This window comes from Rhincodon typus, chromosome 20 (genome assembly GCF_021869965.1).
Source record: "Rhincodon typus isolate 14 chromosome 20, sRhiTyp1.1, whole genome shotgun sequence".
In the NCBI taxonomy this organism is placed as follows: Eukaryota; Metazoa; Chordata; class Chondrichthyes; order Orectolobiformes; family Rhincodontidae; genus Rhincodon; species Rhincodon typus.
In genome coordinates, this window is record NC_063351.1 from 42,030,148 (window position 1) to 42,051,868 (window position 21,721).

General features: G+C 44.9%; 2 protein-coding genes across 4 annotated transcripts in view; both read left to right on the plus strand.

Moving 5' to 3' along the window:
- Positions 1 to 7,429, plus strand: part of LOC109937767 (Kv channel-interacting protein 2-like) — a 287,621-nt gene extending 280,192 nt beyond the window's left edge. For all 3 annotated transcript variants that reach the window (XM_048608774.1, XM_020536270.2, XM_048608772.1), the window contains 2 exons: positions 3,273 to 3,335; positions 4,222 to 7,429. In XM_048608774.1, the coding sequence (XP_048464731.1) occupies positions 3,273 to 3,335; positions 4,222 to 4,269 (111 nt within the window). In that variant the 3' untranslated portion in view covers positions 4,270 to 7,429. The remainder of the gene's footprint in view (positions 1 to 3,272; positions 3,336 to 4,221) is intronic.
- Positions 7,430 to 12,548: 5,119 nt separating this feature from the next.
- Positions 12,549 to 21,721, plus strand: part of cpn1 (carboxypeptidase N, polypeptide 1) — a 28,327-nt gene continuing 19,154 nt past the window's right edge. The window contains exons 1-2 of the mRNA XM_048608775.1: positions 12,549 to 12,771; positions 18,609 to 18,805. Of these exons, the coding sequence (XP_048464732.1) occupies positions 12,549 to 12,771; positions 18,609 to 18,805 (420 nt within the window). The remainder of the gene's footprint in view (positions 12,772 to 18,608; positions 18,806 to 21,721) is intronic.

Genomic DNA, 21,721 nt, shown 5'->3' on the forward strand with positions numbered 1-21,721 from the left:
AGAGGACAGTAGGAGTTAATTAGCAGGAAGTTTCCCTGCCCATGTTTAACCTGAAGCCGTGAGACTTCATGGGGTTCGATATTAAAGACTCCCAGGTCAACTCCCTCCTGACTGTATACCACTGTGCTGCCACTTTTACTGAGCCTGTCCTGCAGGTGGGATAGGACACATCAGGGATGGCGATGGTGCTGTCTGTGAGTATGACTATATCAGGCTGTTGCTGTGAGAGGGCTCTTCCAATTTTGCCACCAGACCCCAAGATGTTAGTAAAGAGGACTTCGCAGGTTCGACAGAGCTCTTTCTCCCACTGTCTTTTCCGGTGCCTAGGTCGATGGCGGGTGGGGGTTCACACAGGTTCATTTCTTTGTTGAGACTTTGTTACGATGGATACAAGTGAGTGGCCTGCTCAGCCATTTCAAAGGGCAGTTCAGTGTGAACCAAACTGCTGTGGGTCTGGAGTCACATGTAGGCCAGACCAGGTAAGGATGGCAAATTTCCTTCTCTGAAGGACATTCATGAGTGAGGTGGATATTTCCAATAATTTGCGAGATGGTTTCATGGTTATCAGTAGATTTTTAATTATGTTTTTTCATATAATTCAAATTCCGACATCTGCTGTGGAATGATTCGAACCCAGGTCCCCAGAACGTTACCTGGGTCTCTGGATTAATAAAAACCGAAAGAACTGCAGATGCTGTAAATTAGGATCAAAAACAACGTTGCTGGAAAAGCTCAGCAGGTCTGGCAGCATCTGTGAAGGAAAAAACAGAGTTAACGTTTTGGGTCCAGTGATCCAGAACCTTCTGAGGATTTAGTATAAATATATACTAAATCTGTCCTGAGAGTGTTTGATGGGGTCCATTAGACTTGATTTGATTTATTATAGTCACATGTACGTAAGTACAGTGAAAAGCTTTGTCAGCAGTACAGGCAGATCATAGCAACAAGTACATACAGATGATAAGGTGCTTAGACAGAGTGAGGCACACAAGATTACAGCTACACAGGAGGCACACAAAAGCAAGATCATCATTAGCAAGATCGACATTATTTGAAGTTAGAGAGGTCAATTCAGCAATCTAATAATGGCAGGGAAGAAACGGTTCTTGAACCTGTTGGTGCGTTTGTTCAAGCTTCTGTATCTTCTGACAGATGGAAGGGGTTGTAAGAGAGCATTAGGGGGGTGTGATGGGTCTTTGATGATGCTGGCAGCCTTTCCACAGCAGCGAGCCGTGTAAATAGAGTCCATGGATGGAAGGTTGGCTTCCGTGATGGTCTGGGCTGTGCAAACCACCTTCTGTTACAGTCCTGAGCACAGCAGCTGCCGTGCCAGGCTGTTATGCACCAGTATGCTTTCACTGGTGCATCTGTAAAAGTTGGTGAGAGTCTTTATGACATGCTGAATTTCCTAAGCTGCCTGAGGAAGAAGAGACGTTGTTGTGCTTTCTTGACTGTCGCATCTACGTGGGAAGTCCAGTATAGATGGTCAGTTATTATCACTCAGAGGGACTTCACGCTCTCCACATCCGCTCTGTTAATGTAGATTTGGTTTTGCCAACATTGAGAAAGAGGTGTTATCATTGCACCACAACAAAAATGTCAAATTTCCTGCTCCTCTGATGCTGCCTAGCTTGCTGTGTTCCTCCAGCACCACACTGTGTTGATTCTTATCTCCTTCCTGTAATCTGTTTGATATCCATCCAACCATGGGAGATACTCTGTAACTAACCCCATGCTGTACCTGTCCTGGGAGTGTTTGATGAGCTCATTAGCACAGTCCCAGCAATGGGAAATATTTATTTAACGATTTTGACAGGACTATAGAATGAGAACTGCATCTGATAAGAAAATCTGCAATGATAAGATATTAAGAACATAAGAAATAGGAACAAGAATAAGTCCTTCAGCTTCTCAAGCCTCTCCATGATTCCAGTTGGTTATTTTCCTGCACATCACCATATCACAATGTCATTTGCATCTAGGAATCTATCAGTTTCTCTCTTGAACATAACTCAATGACTGAGCTTCCACTGCCCTCTGAAATAGACAATTGTAAAGACTCACCCACCTCTGAAATACCTCCTCACCTCACTCCTACATGGATTACCTTTCAATCTGAGACTGTCCCCTAGTTCTAGACACTCCTCAGACAGGGGAAACTGCCTTTCTGCATCCACCCTGTTATGCCCTGTAATGATTTTGTGCTTCTATGAGATCACCCCTCATTTTTCCAAGCTCCAGAAAATACAAGCCCAGTCTCGTCAATGGGACAATCCCAACCCTCCCAGGAAGCAGACTGGTGAACCTCTGCTCTCTGGAAAGTATATCCTTCCATGGGTAAGAAGACCAGGTCTGTGCTCAACACTTCAGTTCCCAGCACACCAAGGTGATTTACACACACGCTATGCTAGTGCTACTGTTCGGTGACTTATAAACCACTCCTTCCAAAGCTTGCTGCCCCTTAGCTCTTAAATCCTGTTCTTCTGATCTAAGATTCTCTCTCACTGATCACAGCCTTTATTATCAGCATTATCCCACTTATTTTTCCTTTTTGCCTTTACCTTCCTAAATATTGAATACCCTTGAATAATATTCACTTTCTAGCCTTGGTCACCTTGTAGCCATATTTCTACAATAGCAACCATGTCATTTTTGTATGATGTCAGTGTTGCCGGCAAGTCCAGCATTTGTTACCCATCTCTAACTACGCTGCGTAGGACGTTTAAGAGGCAACACATTGCAGTGGGTTTGCAGTTACATGTAGGCCAGACCAGGTAATGATGGTTCATTAACGTCCTTCCCAAAAGGATGTTAGTGAACCAGATGGGTTTTCACAACAATCGATAATAGTTTTATGGTTACAACAACCTAGACTGGCTGTCAATTTCAGACCTTTACTAAAAGAGTTTAAATTCCCACAGGTGACATTTGAACCTATTTTCCTGGGCATTAGCCTGGGCCTCAGGATTACTAGCCCAATGACGACCATTGTGTCACAATCTTGTCCATGTACTTTCCTTGTGCTGTTTATTTTCCTGTGTTATTGTGAGTGCTGTATGCATTCAGATAGAATGCCTTTAATTCTGCTTTTTCCGAATTTTGATCATATTAAATCCTGGCATTTATTTCTCCTGCCTTGCACTTTACGTTACTACATTCCTGTTTCCCACTCCCAGTTTTGTTTTTCTTGTATCTGAATTCCTTCATGGGTTTACATCCCCCTGAGCAGCTCGTGATAGATTTTCACTTTGTTCTGGATCTCTTTTCTACAGAAAATGGACAAGAATCGAGATGGAGTTGTCACCATTGAGGAGTTTATCGAAACCTGTCAGAAGGTGAGACACTGAATCCCCGAATGTTATGACTATATCCTGGTGAGATATGCACTACCTAGTGAGACACCTGAGCGAACAATGAGAAACATGTAACACAGAGGAGAATATGAACGCCACTTGGATTCTGTACATTTTATGTAATATCTTGTGATACAAGAATAACTTTGAATTCTGAACAGTGATCCTGCTCCAATCTCTGACCTCATTTTCCAATCCTCACTCACCACTTTCTACCTCAATCAGACAATTTTGCTCATTCTGTTCTGATCTGTGCGAGTGTGAGCTAGGTATGTGTGTGAACTGTGTGTGTGTGAGCTGGGTGTGTGTGAGAGAGAGAGCTGGGTGTGGGTGTGTGTGTGAGTTGTGTGTGTGAGCTGGGTGTGCAAGTGTGAGCTAGGCGTATGTGTGTGTGAGAGCTGGGTGTGCAAGTGTGAGCTGGCTGTGTGTGTGTGCATGAGCTGTGTGTGTGTGCGTGAGCTGGGTGTGTGCGTGAGCTGGGTGTGTGTGTGTATGTGAGCTGGGTGTGTGTGTGTGTGTGTGAGAGAGAGCTGGGTGTGTGAGTGTGAGCTAGGTGAGTGTGTGTGAGCTGGGTGTGCGAGTGTAAGCTAGGCATATGTGTGTGTGAGCTAGGTGTGTGTGTGCGTGAGCTGGGTGTGTGTTTCTGAACTGGGTGTGTATCTGAGCTGTCTATGTATGTGAGCTGGATGTGTGTGTGTGAGCTCTGTGTGGGTGTGTGCGTATATGTGTGTGTGAGAGAGCTGAGTGTGTGTCTGTGTGAGAGAGCCTGGGATTGGTGAGTCTGTCAGTTGTACATATGTGCTTTGCATGTGTGTGTGTGTTTGTGTCTGTTCCCACTAATTCTTTATTGTTCTGTTTCTTTTTCTAGGATGAAAATATCATGAAGTCAATGCAGCTTTTCGAGAATGTTATCTAGAGGTCACAAATTGACCTCTGACTCCTTGCCCTCCTCCTTTGGCAGTCGCCTTGATCGAAAAACTTTTACTCGGGTCCTGGATTTGTCCACTGGGGACCTACACCTTCTCCGATCATAACTCATGTGTTTGTGGTGGGAGAAGTTAGATTGTAGGACTTTCCAATAAGCACTGAGAGAGGGGAGGAGAAAAGGACCCATGCGGCGCACACTTTGTATTTTTCTCAGAATCCAAGAACTGCTTGAGAATGCGAAGGGTGTGCGGCACCAACAATTTTCCTGGAAATGTGGCTGTGAGACTCACATGCCAGGAGGTACACTTCGAAGACAGGCTGCTCTTCACAGCATGTTACTATAACAAACTATTAGCATCTGTATACAATAATACCGGATATATGGTACCAAAACTAGTAAAAAGCGCTATCTCTGTTCCATCCGTCATCTGCTAGAAAACACTGGGCCACTGACCAAAATCTTCTCTTTGCCAAAAAGGCTTTACTGCCCTTTCAGCTCTCCAATAACATTCCGACTGTTTGAATCAAAATGACATACAAAAATACAGACAGAGCTTTACTCTGTATCTAACCCTGTGCTGTAAATGCCCTGGAAGTGTTTGATGGGGACAGTCTAGAGGGAACTTTACTCTGTACCTAACCCTGTGCTGTACCTGTTATGGGAGCTTCTGGTTGGAGTGTAGAGGGAGCTTGCTCTTAATTTGACCCAGTGCTATACCTGCCCTGGAAGTACTGGGACAGTGTTGAGAGAGATTTACTCAGTATCTAACACCGTGTTGCCCCTGCCTTGAGAGTATTTGATGGGGACATTGCAGAGGTAGCTTTACTCTGTATCTAACCCCGTGCTGTAACTACCCTGGGAGTGTTTGATGGGGACAGTGTAAAGGAACTTTACCCTGTATCTAAGCCCATACAGTAATTGCCCTGAAAGTGTTTGATGGGTCAGTGTAGAGGAAGCTTTATTCTGTACCTAGCCCTGTGTAGTAACTCCCCTGGGAGTGTTTGATGGGTCAGTGTAGAGGGAGCTTTATTCTATATCTAACCTCTCTTGTGAGCTGGTGAGGGGGGCAGGGGAGATGTTACAGCTGATATTTGGTATTTGGTGCTTAAATAAGTAAGTGCTTCCATCTCCTAGTCGAACATCCCTGTCATTTTTGAAAATGTTCAGTCGGAAGTTTCTGTACATTCTGACAATTTCAGATTTGTCTCAAAATTTCAAATAATTTAAAGAGCCCTCATTTATTATTTGCTGTGATGCTTCACCATATCACCTGTGGTGTCTAGCAGGGTTGGAATCAGTGATCTGCTGATCTACAATAACCGCCAATGAGAATGCTGACTGCATGAAAACATGATGAAAAACAGAGCAATATCGTTCAATATTTACATCAATATAAAAAGGAAGTTGGCTCAACATTGGATGATCACTACTTGTGGAATGTAAAAGTTAGTGTTACTACAACAATATCTTACACTTATACAGGGCCTTTGACAAGGCAAAAATCTCAAGAGCATTATCAAAAACATTGGCCTGAAGCTGCACGAACAGATGTGGACAAGGTGAGGAGTTTTCAAGGACAATTTTAAAACAGTAAAGACAGTCGGCAGTAAGTTTTGATGAGGGTTGCCCAGGATTTGGGGCCAAGTTGGTTGAATTCACAGATACTTAGGGAACAGTTAGAAAGCGAGTGATGTGCAAAGGCTAAAGCTGGAGGAATGTCAGGATACTGGAGGGTGGGAATGGACTACACAGATAGGGTGGATCAAAATCATGAAAGGATTTCAACACCAAAGTTAAGAATGAAAAATGAAAGAGATCCCTTTAAGAGACAAAACCCTTAGTCTAATAATCCAAGATAAGGTTTAATAGAATGGATATTAAGTGGGTCTGGTCTCAGAGTATACCAAAGGCACCATTAAGCTCTATCAGTGGTCCTGCCTGTACTCATTACCTAGGTTTTCCAGGAGACATGAAAGAAAGGAGAAAAATAAAATCATCGCAGGCCTGTGGCCTGACGTAGACAATCATAGACCCAAACCTGCACTTGCCAGTGAGCAAAAAGCAAGCCCTACTTCTCAAATGTTAGGCAGAGATTATTGACAGAGACTCACAGCATTTACCCCCTACCATTGAGTTCCAAGTGACAGAAGTGATAAAGTGAATGGGGAAAGTTATTCCCTGCCGTGAGGGAATATGAATTTCAATGGATACAATTCAACAATGGCGCCATTAGAAGGAAATGTCACAGAAAACAGAAATGTGTTGCCAAAGTTTATTGTCTTATTCTCATCAGGACAAATGCAAGAATGCCAAATTTCCCTCCTCCATGGCAACACTTCAGCTAATAAGAGATGCCTAGCCAATCAATCAGCATCTTTAGTTTTTTCCTCTAGCAGTGTAAGTTGTTGTGAGTAGTTTGAAAATTGGCATTCTTCCAATTGTCTTGATGAACAATAAACAAAACAGTTTCAGAAAGATGTCCCTATTTTCAGTGATATTTGAGTTCCGTATAACCAAGTGATCTTTAAGTAGGTGAAGATGCTAGGGGTAGGACGGTGGAAAACTTTTGATAAACAAAAGGGTGGCGGGGGGTGGGTGGCTATGTAACATTGTGGAACAAAGGGGCCTCAGAAGCCGCATTTCCACAATCTTTTAAAAAACTGTTTTCCACTATTCCTGTTGGTTTTGAAGGTTGAACTCAGGAACACGTCATATTTCTGGGACCCCAGAATGTGAACCTAAATTGCGACAGTCGGATCAATACTTTGGGTGTGCAAGGCCTTCAGAATTATTGATTGGGTCTGTTTACAAATTTTAACCATTTGATTGCTTTCCTGTCATATAGCCCTCTGCATCACACAGTTACACAACTCACAAAACTGTTCTGCATGATAGACAAAGACTTAATTCGAGTCTCCTGCTCCACATATGAAGAAAGCTTTTTGTTGGGTCTTGCTGTTAATCAACACAGAAAACTAAACAAGAGGCAGAATTTAGATTGGGGTTTCAGATCTGGCTGATGCTTTTGTGAATGCTAGAGAGGTCTTTCAGGTGGTTCACGAATGTCCTTTAGGAAAGGAAACTGCCATCGTTACCTGGTCTGGCCTACATGTGACTCCAGATCCACAGCAATGTGGTTGACTCTTAACTGCCCTCTGGGCAATTAGGGATGGGCAATAAATGCTGCCTGTCCTGCGATGCCCTCATCCTGTGAATGAATAAAGAAAAAAAAAATTTGAACAGCACTGCAATGAGTTTGAGCTCTGTTTGAGCGAGTTGACACAAGATAGGAGCAGGGTGAGGACAGCAAAAGTGTAACAAAATATATCCATAAACTTCTGCCACCCAGAAATGAAGGACTTTACTTGATTGGAGAAGCTAAGCTGTTCTATTCAGAGAAGAGAATGTCAAGAGGCAACTTCCTGGAAAGAGAAACCATAAAACTTACAGATATTGTTCTAACTCATCTTGTATACCTCAGGCTTAATATGACCAGTCCACTTTTTTCCAGTTTTAACTATTCTTATCCTCCAGATAGAAGCATTCACAATCACAAGGAGGCCAGAGAGAGATAGGCAGAGGGTTTAGAACCAGAGATTACTGGTATAAGTGGACTGCTAAAAGAACCAACAGTGACATAAAGGAATTTTTTTTAACCATCTAGAATACAGAAAGTGGTGGAGAAATTCAGCAGGTCTGGCAGCATCTGTGAAGAGAGAAACTTTTCCTGGGAGTGTTTATTGGAAATATGTATAAGGATCTTTACTTTCATTTTAAATGATTAGAAGGAGTTTTACCCTGTATCTGACTCCATGTTGTACCTGAGCTAGGAGTGTTTGATGGGGACACTGTCAAAGGAACATTATTCTGGATCTAACACATGCTTTACATGTTGTGGCGGAGTGTTTGAGGGGGACAGTGTAGAGGATGCTTCACTCTGCATCTACCCTGTGCTGTTCCTGTCCTGGGAATGTTTGGTGGGGACAGTGTAGAAAGAACCTTAAACTGAATCTGCCCTGTGCTGTACGTGACTTGGGAGAGTTTGATGGGGACAGTGTGAGCTTTACTCTATATCTAATCCTGTGCTGTACATGTCCTAGGGTTGTTTGATGGGGACAACGTAGAGGGTGCTTTACTCTGTAACTAACCCTTTGCTATAGTGTTCCATTTCCTCATACCCTAAAAGCAACATTGAGCAAAACACAAATGATTAATGAAGAAAGCATAGCTCTGTGGTGACTGCTTGTTGTTTCCATGTGGTTTAGAGAGTTGTCTGTACTCACCTATTCCATGCTACACTGCCTGATTCATCTTCAGTATCCACGCTGGGCAGTCTGAATGTGGTCACTGAGTCCACCATAAGCACTAGGTGATCCAAGGAAATCAGCAGGATCTGCCTTTCACCAGAGATCATAAGACATAGCAGCGAAAGTAGGCCATTCAGCCAATCACTGATATCATTGCTGATCTGATAATCCTCAACTCCACTCTCCTGCCTTTCCCCCATAACCCTCGATTCCCTTACCAGTTAAAAATCTGTCTATCTCAGCCTTGAATAATGACCAAGCCTCAACAGCCCTCTGTGGTAAAGAATTCCATAGATTCACTACCTTCTGAGAGAAGAAATTCCTCCTCATCTCTGCCTTAAATGTGCGACCCCTTATTCTGGAGTAGAGACGACATGAAATGTAATGATGGAATACTGTGCCCTTTGGCTGTGAGCAATGATTTCATTCATTCATTGCCTGAGTGGTCCAACTGGTGTTCATGGCCCCTTTAAGAGTCCAATGTGTAAGTTCTGTGAGGTATCTCTTTCCTTTGGCAGTTCCTGGGAAACTCTCTCTTTCCCCCCACCCCCTCCAAGACATCTAGCATCTACCTTTGAATTCTGCACAAAATCTCTCGCGTTCTGTCCATCCGGATTTGCCAAGAGGTCCTGAGAGAGCCACACTTACCCCAATCCCTCAACTGAAGAATAAATCGTCACTCTGTGATGGACAAGTCTGCATGGATATTATATAGGCCCATGTCCCTACTGCTGTGATGCTCCATTCCTGGCCACAGAACAGCGACTGCTCCCCAGACCCACTCGCCCTACCATCCATCCACCTACACGTTCTCTCAAGAGACACATGAGCAAAGCATCCATCTCTGCCAAGGGTCTCAGCAAATCTGCGTGACCTCCAACCTGCATCATGAATCTGGATAACAAACCTTATATGAGGGTTTGTGATGGCATGTACTGTTCCAATCATGTACCAAGGTCATTCTGTAATTTCAATGTGCAAGGATCTCCTTTGCTTTGCTAGATTAACTGCTTAGCCATCCAAATGTGTATATTTTGTAAGGAAAATGAATAAAAATTATAATTGCTATGCAACACAAAAGTTTTTTTGCTTGCATTCCAAACATCGCTCACTTCTGATATTTGGCACAATGTTTTATGAATTTGTTATACCTTTTCTGTCAAGTTATTTCCGGGATTATGACAACGTGTGAATATTTACACTGGAAACTGTCCATGTAAACTTGTTACTCTTTGAGGCTCGGAATTCTGCAATGAGTAACTCACCTCCTGATTTCCTAATTCTTGTCCACATCTACAGGGCACAAGTCAGGATTGTGATGGAATACTCTCCACTTGCCTGGATGCGTGCAGCTCCAACAACACTCAATAAGTTCCACACCATCCAGGATAAAGCAGCCTGTCTGATTGGAACCACATATGCCACCTATAACATTCACTCCCTTCACAATCAATGCACTGTGACAGTGATGTGTTCCATTCACAAGATGCACTGCAACAATTCACCAAGGCTTCTTAGACAGCACCTTCTAAACCTGCAACCTCTAACATCTAGAAGGACAAGGGCAGCAGATGTATGGGAACACCACCACAACCTACAAGTTTATCTTTGAGCCATGCATCATCCTGACTTGGAATGATATTGCTGTTCCCTCAGTGTCGCCGGGTCAAAATCCTGGAACTCACTCCCTAATGGCTCTATGGGATCAGCTTCATGATGCTAAAAACTCATGAGCACCATCTCAGTGATACTTACATCACTCGGGCTAACAATTGCTGCTCATTTTCTCTCAGGGTGAAGTAGAAGCAGCTAATAGCTACCTGCCTGCCACTGCATCAATGAATAAATAAACAAAAGCCCTGGGAAGGCACCTCCATTTTCCTATCTTGTCTAGGAACTGGGAAAATATCTGCACAGAAGAACTGAAGGACACGTGAGATTTGGGCACAATTTGAAATGTTGCCATTTGCCCAGCCAGTGACAATTTAATATAGAATACAATAGCTACTGTGTGGAAACAGGCCCTTCAGCCCAACAAGTCCACACTGACCCTTGGAGCATCCCACCCAGACCCATCCCCCTATAACCCACCTAAGCTACAGGTAATTTAGCATGGCCAATCCACCTAACCAGCACATCTTTGGACTGTGGGAGGAAACCGGAGCACCCGGAGGAAACACACGCAGACACAGGGAGAATGCGCAAACTCCACACAGACAGTTTCCCGAGGGTGGAATCAAACCCGGGTCCCTGGTGCTTTGAGGCAGCAGTGCTAACCACTGAGCCACCATGTCACCCCAAATCAAAAGAAAAAAAAAATCAATGGCACTTTTCATTATGTCAGGACATCTCTAAACCCCATATCATTAACTAAAGTGTTTGTTTAAATGTAAATACTGATGTGATGTAGGAAATATAGCAGCCAATTTGCACACAGCAAGACCATTTTCATAGTGATAGGGATAAATACCAGTGGGATCACCAGGCATAACTCTCCTATTGTTTTCCAAAACAGAGCCATGGAATTTTTTTTAGAGCAACCTGAGAGGACAGGTGGGTCAGGAGTTCGATATCTCTTCTAAAAGATGGCATCTCTGACTGATGCATCACTGCCTACAGAAATGCAAATGAGAATGTCAGTGAGTGGGGAGATAGTAGAAACTGCAGATGCTGGAGAATCTGAGATAACAAGCTGTAGAGCTGGATGAACACAGCAGGCCAAGCAGCATCAGAGGAGCAGGAAAGCTGACGTTTCGGGCCTAGACCGAAGAAGGGTTTTTTGAAGAAGTTTTTCTGAAGAAGGGCCGAGGCCCGAAACGTCAGCTTTCCTGCTCCTCTGATGCTGCTTGGCCTGCTGTGTTCATCCAGCTCTACACCTTGTTATGTCAGTGAGTGGGGGTTGAGCTCAACGTTCTGCCTCAGGCATGAGAGATACCTGACTCTCACCGTAAGCTGCAAGGGTGAAGTGACACACACACACAGCTCACATTGAGGCACGCTTCAATCAATTCGAAAGTGTCACAGCTCAGCCCTGAACACACTGAGGGTGAAAGGTGGCACCAACAGACTATGCGGTCTGTGAGATTCTTCAGCAATGTTCTGTGCAGTCACTCGCTCCGTTGTGAGGACCCCTTTCCTGGTACAAAGTCCTTTGAACGTTGAGCACTGAAGTTTGGAAATCGGCGTGACTGGCTGTGGGCCTCAAAGGGTTATTTTTTTCTCTACTATGGTTATGAGTTTGTGGCATCAGCCGACCATTGACCCAACAGATTATGAAACAGTCCCAGCGGCCTTGTCACAGCAGGTAAATAGTAGGGTAAACAACATATCAAATAATTACACTTAGACCATGGACCAAACACCCAAACCGCCGCAGTAGGTTCAAGTCTGTAACTCACTCCTGGCTATCTGTAATTCTATTTCAAAAACCCAAGCTCCTCGATTAGATTCCAGTCACTCCCGGGAATTTGTTATTCCATACAGATAGAAACCATCCTGAACCCCTCGGTTAGACTCCAGTCTGTCACTCACTCATGTGTAACTCCCCCGAGACTGTTAAATAATAAAAAAAAGTTAGCTCTTTAACCAAAACTTTTGATCTCCTGTGCAAAGATCCGTTCTGGGATCCGTTCTGGGACGTTGTCTCAGCTTTGGTTTTATTCCCGCTCCCGCGCAGCAATTTGGGACCGTCCTGGGGTGAAGGCGCCATCGGAATGCAAGTTGTTGCAGGGTGGGAGTGAAAGAGAGGGACCCCTTTCTCCAAGTCAGGCAGTGGAGGTGGGATAGGACTTTCGAGCCGACAGCTTTTTTTTTGGGAGGCGCTGTCCCTTTAAATAAAGGGCCCTGCAGTGTCCAGTGAGGAGCTGGCTGTGAGAGATAGAGGGGCGGGTTTTGGTGCCAGTCACTGGTTGGGTTGGGGGGGGGGGGGGGGGGGACAGACTGGAGCTGGTAGTTTGGACCATGCAGTCCGGGCTCTGCAAGCTGGCGGTTCTGATGACACTGCTGCACCTTGTGCTGCCGCTCGACTTCCAGCATCACCGGTACCCAGAGCTGGCCAGTGCACTGTTCCAGGTCCAATCCGCGTGTCCGTTCATCGGCCGCCTTTACAGCATTGGCCGTAGCGCCCAGGGCCGGCACCTCTATGTCCTGGAACTCAGTGACAACCCCGGCATCCATGAGCTGCGTGAGTACTTGGGGCAACAACTGCAGAGGGGCAGGAGGAGGGAGTTAGGCTGACCCTCATCTCCAAACTCCCCCTTCAGCCCACCCAAAACCCACCAAAAATATACTGTCACCCTCCCAAAACCCATCCTTTCCAGTAAAACTCACCCTCACCCCATCCTTTCCTCCCCCCACCCAAACCCACCCTCTCCTCTGTATCTTTTCCCTCAAAACCCACCCTCATTCCCAAAATCCCATCCACCCCATCCTAAACCCACCAAATCCCACCACCACCCTCCCAAAACTCGCCCTCTCCCCGAAATCTCATCCTTTCCCCAAAAACCCACCCACTTCCCCCCAAAAAAAACTCTCACCCCACCCTAAACCCACTAAAACTCACAGCAAAACCCACCCTCTCCAGTAAAACTCACCCTCACCCCTATCCTTTACCCCAAAACCCATCCTCTCCCCTTAATCTTACCCCTTCCCCAAAACCCACCTTCTGGCTAAAGAACACACTCATCCCTGCCCCGAAGCCCACACTCATAACAAATCCCACCATCACCCTCCCAAAACCCACTCTGCCCCAAAGCCCACACTCATACCAAATCCCACCATCACCGTCCCAAAACCCACTCTGCCCCAAAGCCCACACTCATACCAAATGCCGTCATCATCCTCCCAAAACCCACCCTGCCCCAAAGCCCACGCTCGCACCAAATCCCACCACCACCCTCCCAAAACCCACTTTCTCCCCGAAAACTCACCCTCACCCCCAATTTTTCTTCCAAAACTCACCCTCTCCCCCAAACCTACACTCAACCCTGCCCCAAAGCCCACACTCACACAAAATCACACTCTCACCCTCCAAAACCCAATTTCAACCTCACCCTCTGCTCTAAAATGAAGTGCTGTGCAGCTTCCACTCTCATCCCCCGGCCTCTAGTCAGTTGGCACCTTGTGAGGCTCCAGATGAATTTGGAACCAAGAGCCATGAGGGAGAAGCTCCTAAGATTGGAAGTGAGATCCCTCTCAGTCATAGCACCAGATCCACCTCCAGTACAGCATCAGAACTGAATCGGTGTCCTATTGATATTTGAGACACCTCCAGCTGTTTCTCAAGAAGATGTCGTTAAGTCTTATTCTTTAGGCCAACTGTGGGGGATAGGCTCCATCAGAACTTGTCTAAAATAAGAGTTTTAGTCTCTGTGTAGATGCTTTAAACAACAGATTGCAAAATCACCACTGTTCTTCCATTGAGAAATTTAGGTCAAGAATCAAATGCAAAACACAGGAGGCCATTCAGCCTCTCAAGCTGATTCTATGGGAATACAAGCAAGCCATTTAGCCTGTTGAACCTATCACACCATTCAGTTAGACTGTCGCTGATCTGTATGTGAACTACAACCCATAATATTCCCATTTAACCAAAACTTGTTGTTCTCAGTTTCTTGTTTCTCTGTCCCCTTCCCCAACCAGCTTCAGAAACTCCCTGGAAGAGGGAGCGAAAGAGGTCCAGAGTTATTAGAAAGATGAGGTGTTTAAGACAAAGCATAATGGTTGGGTTTTAAAGGTAGAGATCTGGGTGCAGAGGAACTCTCTACATTGGAGATGCTGAAGAAGACTGAGGGTGACAGAGGGGAGTGTGCTGAGCTATGTTCTACAAGTTGGAGATTGGTGGGATGCAGGGGGGATGGGTGTAGAGCAGAGAGGTTGAAGTTCAGGAAGAAGAAGGGGAGGAGGGAGATTCGGAGCACCACTGCTTGTAATGGATGGTGCTGGTGTCGAATTGGCCCCTCCAATTGAACAGCATATGTCTTTGAGTAGCAGCAAGACAGAACACGATGAGAGAACAGCAATAACTCAGAGAATTCCTATTCTTTAGCCTTTACTCTAGTTCCAACAAGCGCTTCAACCTGTTTTTAAACCAAAACATTTTCCACTGCTCCAAAATTACTGAATGAACAACTGAGAGCTGGGTAAATGTGATACTGAATTCTGTTACCAGGGTCACAGGGAAAAGCCTAGTACAGAGCAGCTGATTACCAATAATGAACAAGATCTCAGGCTCAAAGATGAAACACTGAGAGATTTAAATTGAAAGAGTATATAAGGAGCATAAACAATTTATTGGGCTGCCTTAAATCATTAATACACTTAGGAACTGGGGCGGTATGAGACCTTTCAGCCCCTGTAGCCCATTCAATCATTCCATGAGATCATGGCTGAACTGTGATATAACTCCACTTTCATCCATATCCCTTATTATCTTCGCTTGCAAAAAAAACTATCAAGTTCAGATTTAAAAATATCAACTTATTCAGCATCAAATCTCATTTATGGTAGAGAGTTTCAGAGTTCTACTGATCTTTGTGTGTAGAAATGTTTCCTAGTTTCACTCCTGAAATATCCGGCTCTCATTTTCTGACATTGCCTGAGTCCTAGGCTCCCCAAATCAGCAGAAATAGTTTGTCTCTGTCTACCCAACTGTTCCCCTTAATGTCTTGAATATTTCAATTAAATCACCCCCTAACTTTCAAAATTCCAGGGAATACAACCCAAGTTTGTCTAAACTCTCCTCATAATTTAAACTTGAGTATCCTGGTATAATTCTGGTGATTAACACTCACTCCAAGCCCAATCGTCCTTTCCCAGAACTGCTCGCCGTGACACCAGGTGCGGTCTAACCATTGGCTGTGTGCCGCTGAAACAGACACAGAGAATGCAAGAGAAACTCAGCAGGTCTGGCAGTATTTGTGGAAAGAGAAACAGAGTTAACATTTTGAGTCTGGTATGGCTGTTCAGAACTCTTTGTACAGCTGATGTCCCGTGTGATGCCCTGTATTCTAGACCCTGAAAGGTACAGGTCAGCATTCTACTAGCCTTTCAATCATATGTATCTGTTTAGGATGTTTTAATGATCTATGTCCCTGAACCTCCAAGTCTCTTTGGACCTCCACTGTTTAAGGCATTTCATTATTTATAAAGGATTCTTTTGAACCGTTTTTACATTCAATGTAGATATCATCACCCTTCACTGTGTAAAAATCCATTGGCCACAGTTCTACCCATTTGTTTAATCTATCAGCTTCTGTTTGAAATGTTCGGCTTTGGTCTACACTGTTGGCAATGCCACTTTGTCATCAGCAATTTTTGATATGTAACTCTATCCCACCATCTAACTCATTAATACACGCAGTGAATAGCCAAGGCCTCAGCACAGATCCCCTGTGTAACTTCACAAGTCACATCCTGTCATCTAAACAGTGCTGCTGTAATTGTGTCCCTGAAGTGATGGTGAATGGTTAGCGCTGTTTGTCTGTTGGAGAGAGCCAGCAACAACACTAATAGAACAGACAGATGAGAAAGGACAAAGAGATGTTTTAGAGTGGAGGTGAACAAAAGGTAAAGTCGCCATTGTCCTACCAGACTATAGGGTCCTCTCTCATTAGAGAGAGACAACTGGTGGTGGTTTAATCAGAGGATCACCATGTCTCAGGTGAGAGGCGACATTGAGGAGAGTCTTTCACGGTAACCTCAGCTGGTGTGGAAATTGAATTCACACTGTTAGCATCACTCTGCTCACAAACCAACCGTCCAAGCAATAGCACCTCATGCAGCCTCCAGTTTTTCTCCTGCTCTGCTAGAGTTTGAAGTCTTGAATTGATATATGCACTGACGTGTCTGTGTGTTAGAGTGAGGACATTAACCCAGGCTGTAGTTCAGCTCTGAGTGTCCAGTATGATATTCTTTTGCCACAGCCAGTTTGACCTATATATTTCATAGATAATAAACAATAAATTGGCTGCGGATAAAGAGAAAGGAAGACTGCTTAATCTAGGAATAGTGTATCCTAATGGAGCTATCACTCCCTGACTAACACAGCAAGTGTTAGTAGCCACGGATTAAACCCTAGCACTACAGTGTCATTACCTGCTCCAAAGCTTGAGGCTTAGTGCCATGTTTCTTTTAAAAAGTTAACACAGGCTATTTCTACTTCTTTTGTTCACTGTGTGGTTGGCCACCCAGTTTTCCTCTGATCCCAAGCTACCCTGCAGCTGTGGTGAGCCTACGGGACCGTGTCACTCGATCTCTCAGCTTTGCTGGCCCAGAAATGTCTGCAGTGTGGTCTTTGTGTGCCTCACAGAAAAAGACTCACTGTCTCCGAATGAACCCTGCACAAAGACTGTTGGTGTCTAGCAGTCTGTGCAGATTGGCAGGAACCCAAAGCTGCACAAAGCCCCTACCTGTTTGTTGCTGTACAACACCCACCCAGCCCCGCCTCTTCTCTTGGAGTCCAAGGTATCCATTCGAACTTGTGCTGCAATCTCACTCGAGGAATGCTATCAAAGAATCTTCAGAAATAGGATCAGGAGCAGGCCATTCAGTCCTTTAAGCCTGCTCCAACTATATATTTTTTAAATTCACGTGTGGGATGTGGCCATCGCTTACCCATTCATTGCTTGCCTCTAGCTGACCTGAGAAGTGATGGTGAGCTGCTTTCTTAAATGCTGCATGCCATGTGCTGTCGGTCACCCCACAATGCTATTAGAGACGGAGTTCCAGGTCTTCAACCCAATGACACTGAAGAAACAGTGATATGTGGGTGTCCCCATGTACCTGCTACTCTTGTCCTCCTAGAGAGTGGTGAAATCAGAAGATTATAGCTGATTCTCCACCTTAACTCCACCTTCCTGAGTGATCCCCAAAACCATTGTTTGGGCGAGAGAACTCCACAGGGTCCCCATCCTCTGAGCAAAGAAATTCCTCCAAAGTAGTCGAACCTTTATTCTGGTGTGTGTTCAGCAGGTCTGGCAGCAACTGTGGAGAGAAACAGAGCTTCCCACATCCTGAGATCCTAGTTCTGGGGCTAGAGTTTTTGCTACTAAGGGGGAAAAGTTCCCCAGCCCACCACACCCACCTCAGTAGAAAGCACCATACCCTGAACTTCACTCCAGGGTGGAGATAGTGGGTAGGTGTGGGATGGTAAATTGTGTTTGATCCTGGGCACTGTTGTTTCAGGAGGATGCAAAGGCCCTGGTGGTGTTGGAGGGTGGATGGTGGGGATTGCCTGGGATGCTCCCAGGGATGAGGGAGTTGGGTAATGTAGAGACTGGGGTAGCTGGGGTTGTTCTCCTTGGAGCAGAGAAGGCTAAAGGCTGACTTGACAAAAATGCTCAAAATCAGCAAAAGTTCTGAGAGTCAGTAAAGAGCAAATATTTCCGGTGGAAAATGGATCAGTAATCAGAGGGACCACGAATGGAGGGTTATTGACAGAAGTACTAAAGGTAGAGATGTGGATATGGAAATGTGGTGGAGGCATCTCTAACTGAGGCATTCCAAGAGGGCACTGGATGGATAGTAAAGGTCTGTAGGGCTATGGGAAAAAAAGCACTAAATAATAGAGACCAAAAACAAAGTTGCTGGAAAAGCTCAGCAGGTCTGGCAGCATCTGTGAAGGAGAAAACAGAGTTAACATTTCGGGCCCGGTGACCCTTCCTCAGAGGTAGTGCAGGTATAATAGGCCGAATGGCCTCCTTCTGTGATTCTGGGTTGAGGAGAATTCTTTTGTCAGCGTGTTGTTGTGATTGTGCATGTTCGACCAGAACAAGCAGTGGAAGATTCAACAGTGAATTCTCAAAGATTATGTACTGAATGTAAAAATGAATGCATTCCAAGCATTAAAGAGCAGGGGGAGTGGGACTAACTGGATAGCTCTTACAAAGAGCCAGTACAGGTATGCTGGGCTGAAGGTTTTCCTTCTGAGCTGTACCATCCTTCAGAGGGAGGGAGGTGGCCAGCAACAAATAATGTGAGAGGGGTTGCTGCTGATGATGGTGTCACCTCCTGTGTTTGCAGTGGAACCAGAGTTCAAGTATGTTGGCAACATGCATGGAAACGAGGTGCTGGGCCGTGAGCTGCTGATCCAGTTGGCACAGTACCTGTGTGAGGAGTACAACCGTAGGAACCCACGCATTACCCATCTCATCCACGAAACCCGGATACACATCCTGCCCTCCATGAACCCCGATGGGTACGAGGTGGCAGCTGATCAGGTAAATGTTTCAACCAATGTGGCTGAGGGATTCCTGCAGTTAGACTTCAAGACTGAGAAGTGCTACCCATCTATCGACTGCTATCTAGAGACACAAGAGGCAGACACTTAACATCTGTTTTTGTAGCTGGAACAGGCCACAACCTGAAACCAGAGGTTGTAGCTAGAGTAACAGAGTCACACACCATGGAAATAGACCCTTCGGTCCAATTCGTCCATGCCAGCCATCCCAAATTGAACTAGTCCCATTTTTTTCTGAAGAAGGGTCTAGGGCCAAAACGTCAGCTTCCTGCTCCTCTGATGCTGCTTGGCCTGCTGTGTTCATCCAGCTTTACACCTTGTTATCTCACTAGGCCCATTTGCCTGGGTTTGGCCCATATCCCTCTAAATTTTTCCTATCCATGTACTTTCCCAAATGTCTTTTAAATGTTGTAATTGTACCCTTTTCTACCACTTCCTCTGGCAGCTCATTTCATATATATACCACCCTCTATGTGAAAAAGTTGCCTGTCAAGTCCCTTTCAAATCTTTCGCCTCTCACCATAAACCTATGCCCTCTAGTTACGGACATCCCTACCCTAGGGAAAAGACCTTGGCTATTCACCATATCCACACCCCTCATGATTTTATAAACCTCTATAAGATCATCCCACAGCCTCTGACATTCCAGGGAAAAAAGTCCCAGCCCATTCAGCCTCTCATTATGACTTAATCCCTCAGTCCTAGCAACATCCTTGTAAAATCTTTTCTGCACCCCTTCTTGTTGAACAACATCCTTCCTTTAGCAGGGCGTCAGAACTGTATGCAATATTCTAAAAGTAGCCTCACCAATGTCTTGTACAGCCACAAAATGATGTTCCACCTCCTATTCGCAATGCTCTGAGCAATGAAGGTAAGCATACCAAGACTGGGAGACCGACCCACTCTCACTGCCTGCCATAGGTGTATTGACAGGTTTATAACCAAACTGTTTGATTGTGCTTTCAATGCAGCTTTAGAGAGCAACAAATCCCAGAGTGAGACTTGAACCTGGAGCTGCAGAAGTAGGTATGCTGCCCTCTGTACCACAAAACCATTTCCCTAGATTTTGTTTTTGTTTTGTTATTTATATCCAAAAGGGTGATCATATAAAACTGAACGGCTTTCTTCTGCCACCCATGATATTTTTGCATCTATTAACTGCTCTCGCGCCCCAGCAAAGCCTGTCAAGGACAATGTAATAACACCAAAGCTGAGGGAGAGGTAGGGAAAGATGGAGTGGATTAAATTAAAAATGGAGCTGAAGGGAGAGATAAAGCACTCAATCCCCTGTTGTGATCACCTTTCTCCAAATGCAATGGCTCCACAGTTACATTTGAACCCGGGTGTCATTGGAGAGGGAACACGCAGTGCCCATCAATGCTCTCGATGCCTTTAGAGAGAGGTGGGCATGCTGGGGGTGCAGTGCTTCATTTCCCCCTCCAACTCCATTTTGATTTAGTATCACCCCCACCCTTATCTCCCCCAACCCCACTTTATTTTTGATTTCAGGATAGCCTTTGGCAGGCTTTCCTTGTTAATACACAATTGGCCAGGTGTTTTCCTGGAGGTGGAAACACATATTTAATCAAAGTCTAAAAGCTTCAGGAGCATTGTTGGGCACTGCATACTCCCAACAACACCCGGCCATGAACATAATCTCCCTGGGATTAGGGAAGTGAGGTTATCAAGAGCAAAGCTTATTCCCTTGTTCTGGCTCCATCCTGTCACTTGCTTATTGCAAACACTACCCTCACTAAACATTTTCCAGCTCTCCCTGAATTTCAATGACACCCCCTACACAAAACGTAAACTGAACTCAGCTCCCATATCACTCTGCAAACTCCTCCTTTACTGGGGCTACCAACTCCACAACCTACTAGGTCACCTACCCACACTACATCCAAGTCCATCGGAATATTCCACCCCACCCCACTCCCTCAATGGGACCACCCGACAACTTTAAACTCTCTCAGTTAATTATTAATCCCAGTCTCTGATCAAATCGACACAGGTTCTAACCTTCAGAAGATATTAAGAACTTCAAAGGGTAGCCTTCTCTGACCTTGGGACAATCAATGAATCACATTTAAAATGTAATCAATCTGGCTTTGTGCCAAATACTAAAAATGCCCCATACACTGTCCTCATCAAACACTTCCAGGACAGGAAAAGCATGGGGTTAGATACAGAGTAAAGCTCCCTGTACTCTTAAATTGAAAGTAAAGCTTGCTCTACTATTTTAAACTGAAAGTAAAGCTCTCTCTATACTCTACCCAACAAAGACTCAGAGGACAGGTACAGCACAGGGTTAGATACAGAGTAAAGCTTCCTCTACGTTGTCCTGAATGTATATTTTGTTTCTGGTTTTAGTTTGGTGCCTCCCCTTCTGCCATGGTTGACAATCTTTCCTTTACTGTTTATTCTGCTCACACAAGCATTGACCTCATCCTGTGTCTGGGTAGCTTTTAACAGACATGCCAGGGTTGATCTCCTTCACGAAAAGCAGTATGCGAAATGACAGGTTTAACTTGCAGACAAATACCTCCAAGGTCCCTCTCCACTGTGTGGTTAGAATTAAATAGCAGCATGAATGTTTTTGTTATAAGACCTTTAGACCATAAGACTCTGGAGCAGAAATTAGGCCATTCAGCCCTTCGAGTATGTTCCGCCATTCAGTCATGGCTGATAAGTTCCTCAACCCCATTCTCCCGCTTTCTCCCCATAACCCTTGACCCCCTTGATAATCAAGAACCAATCTATCTCAGTCTTAAATGTACTCAATGACCTGGCCTCCACAGCCTTCTGTGGCAGTGAATTCCATAGATTCACCACTCTCTGGCTGAAGAAGTTTCGCCTTATTTCCATTCTAAAAGGTCTTCCTTTTACTCTAAGGCTG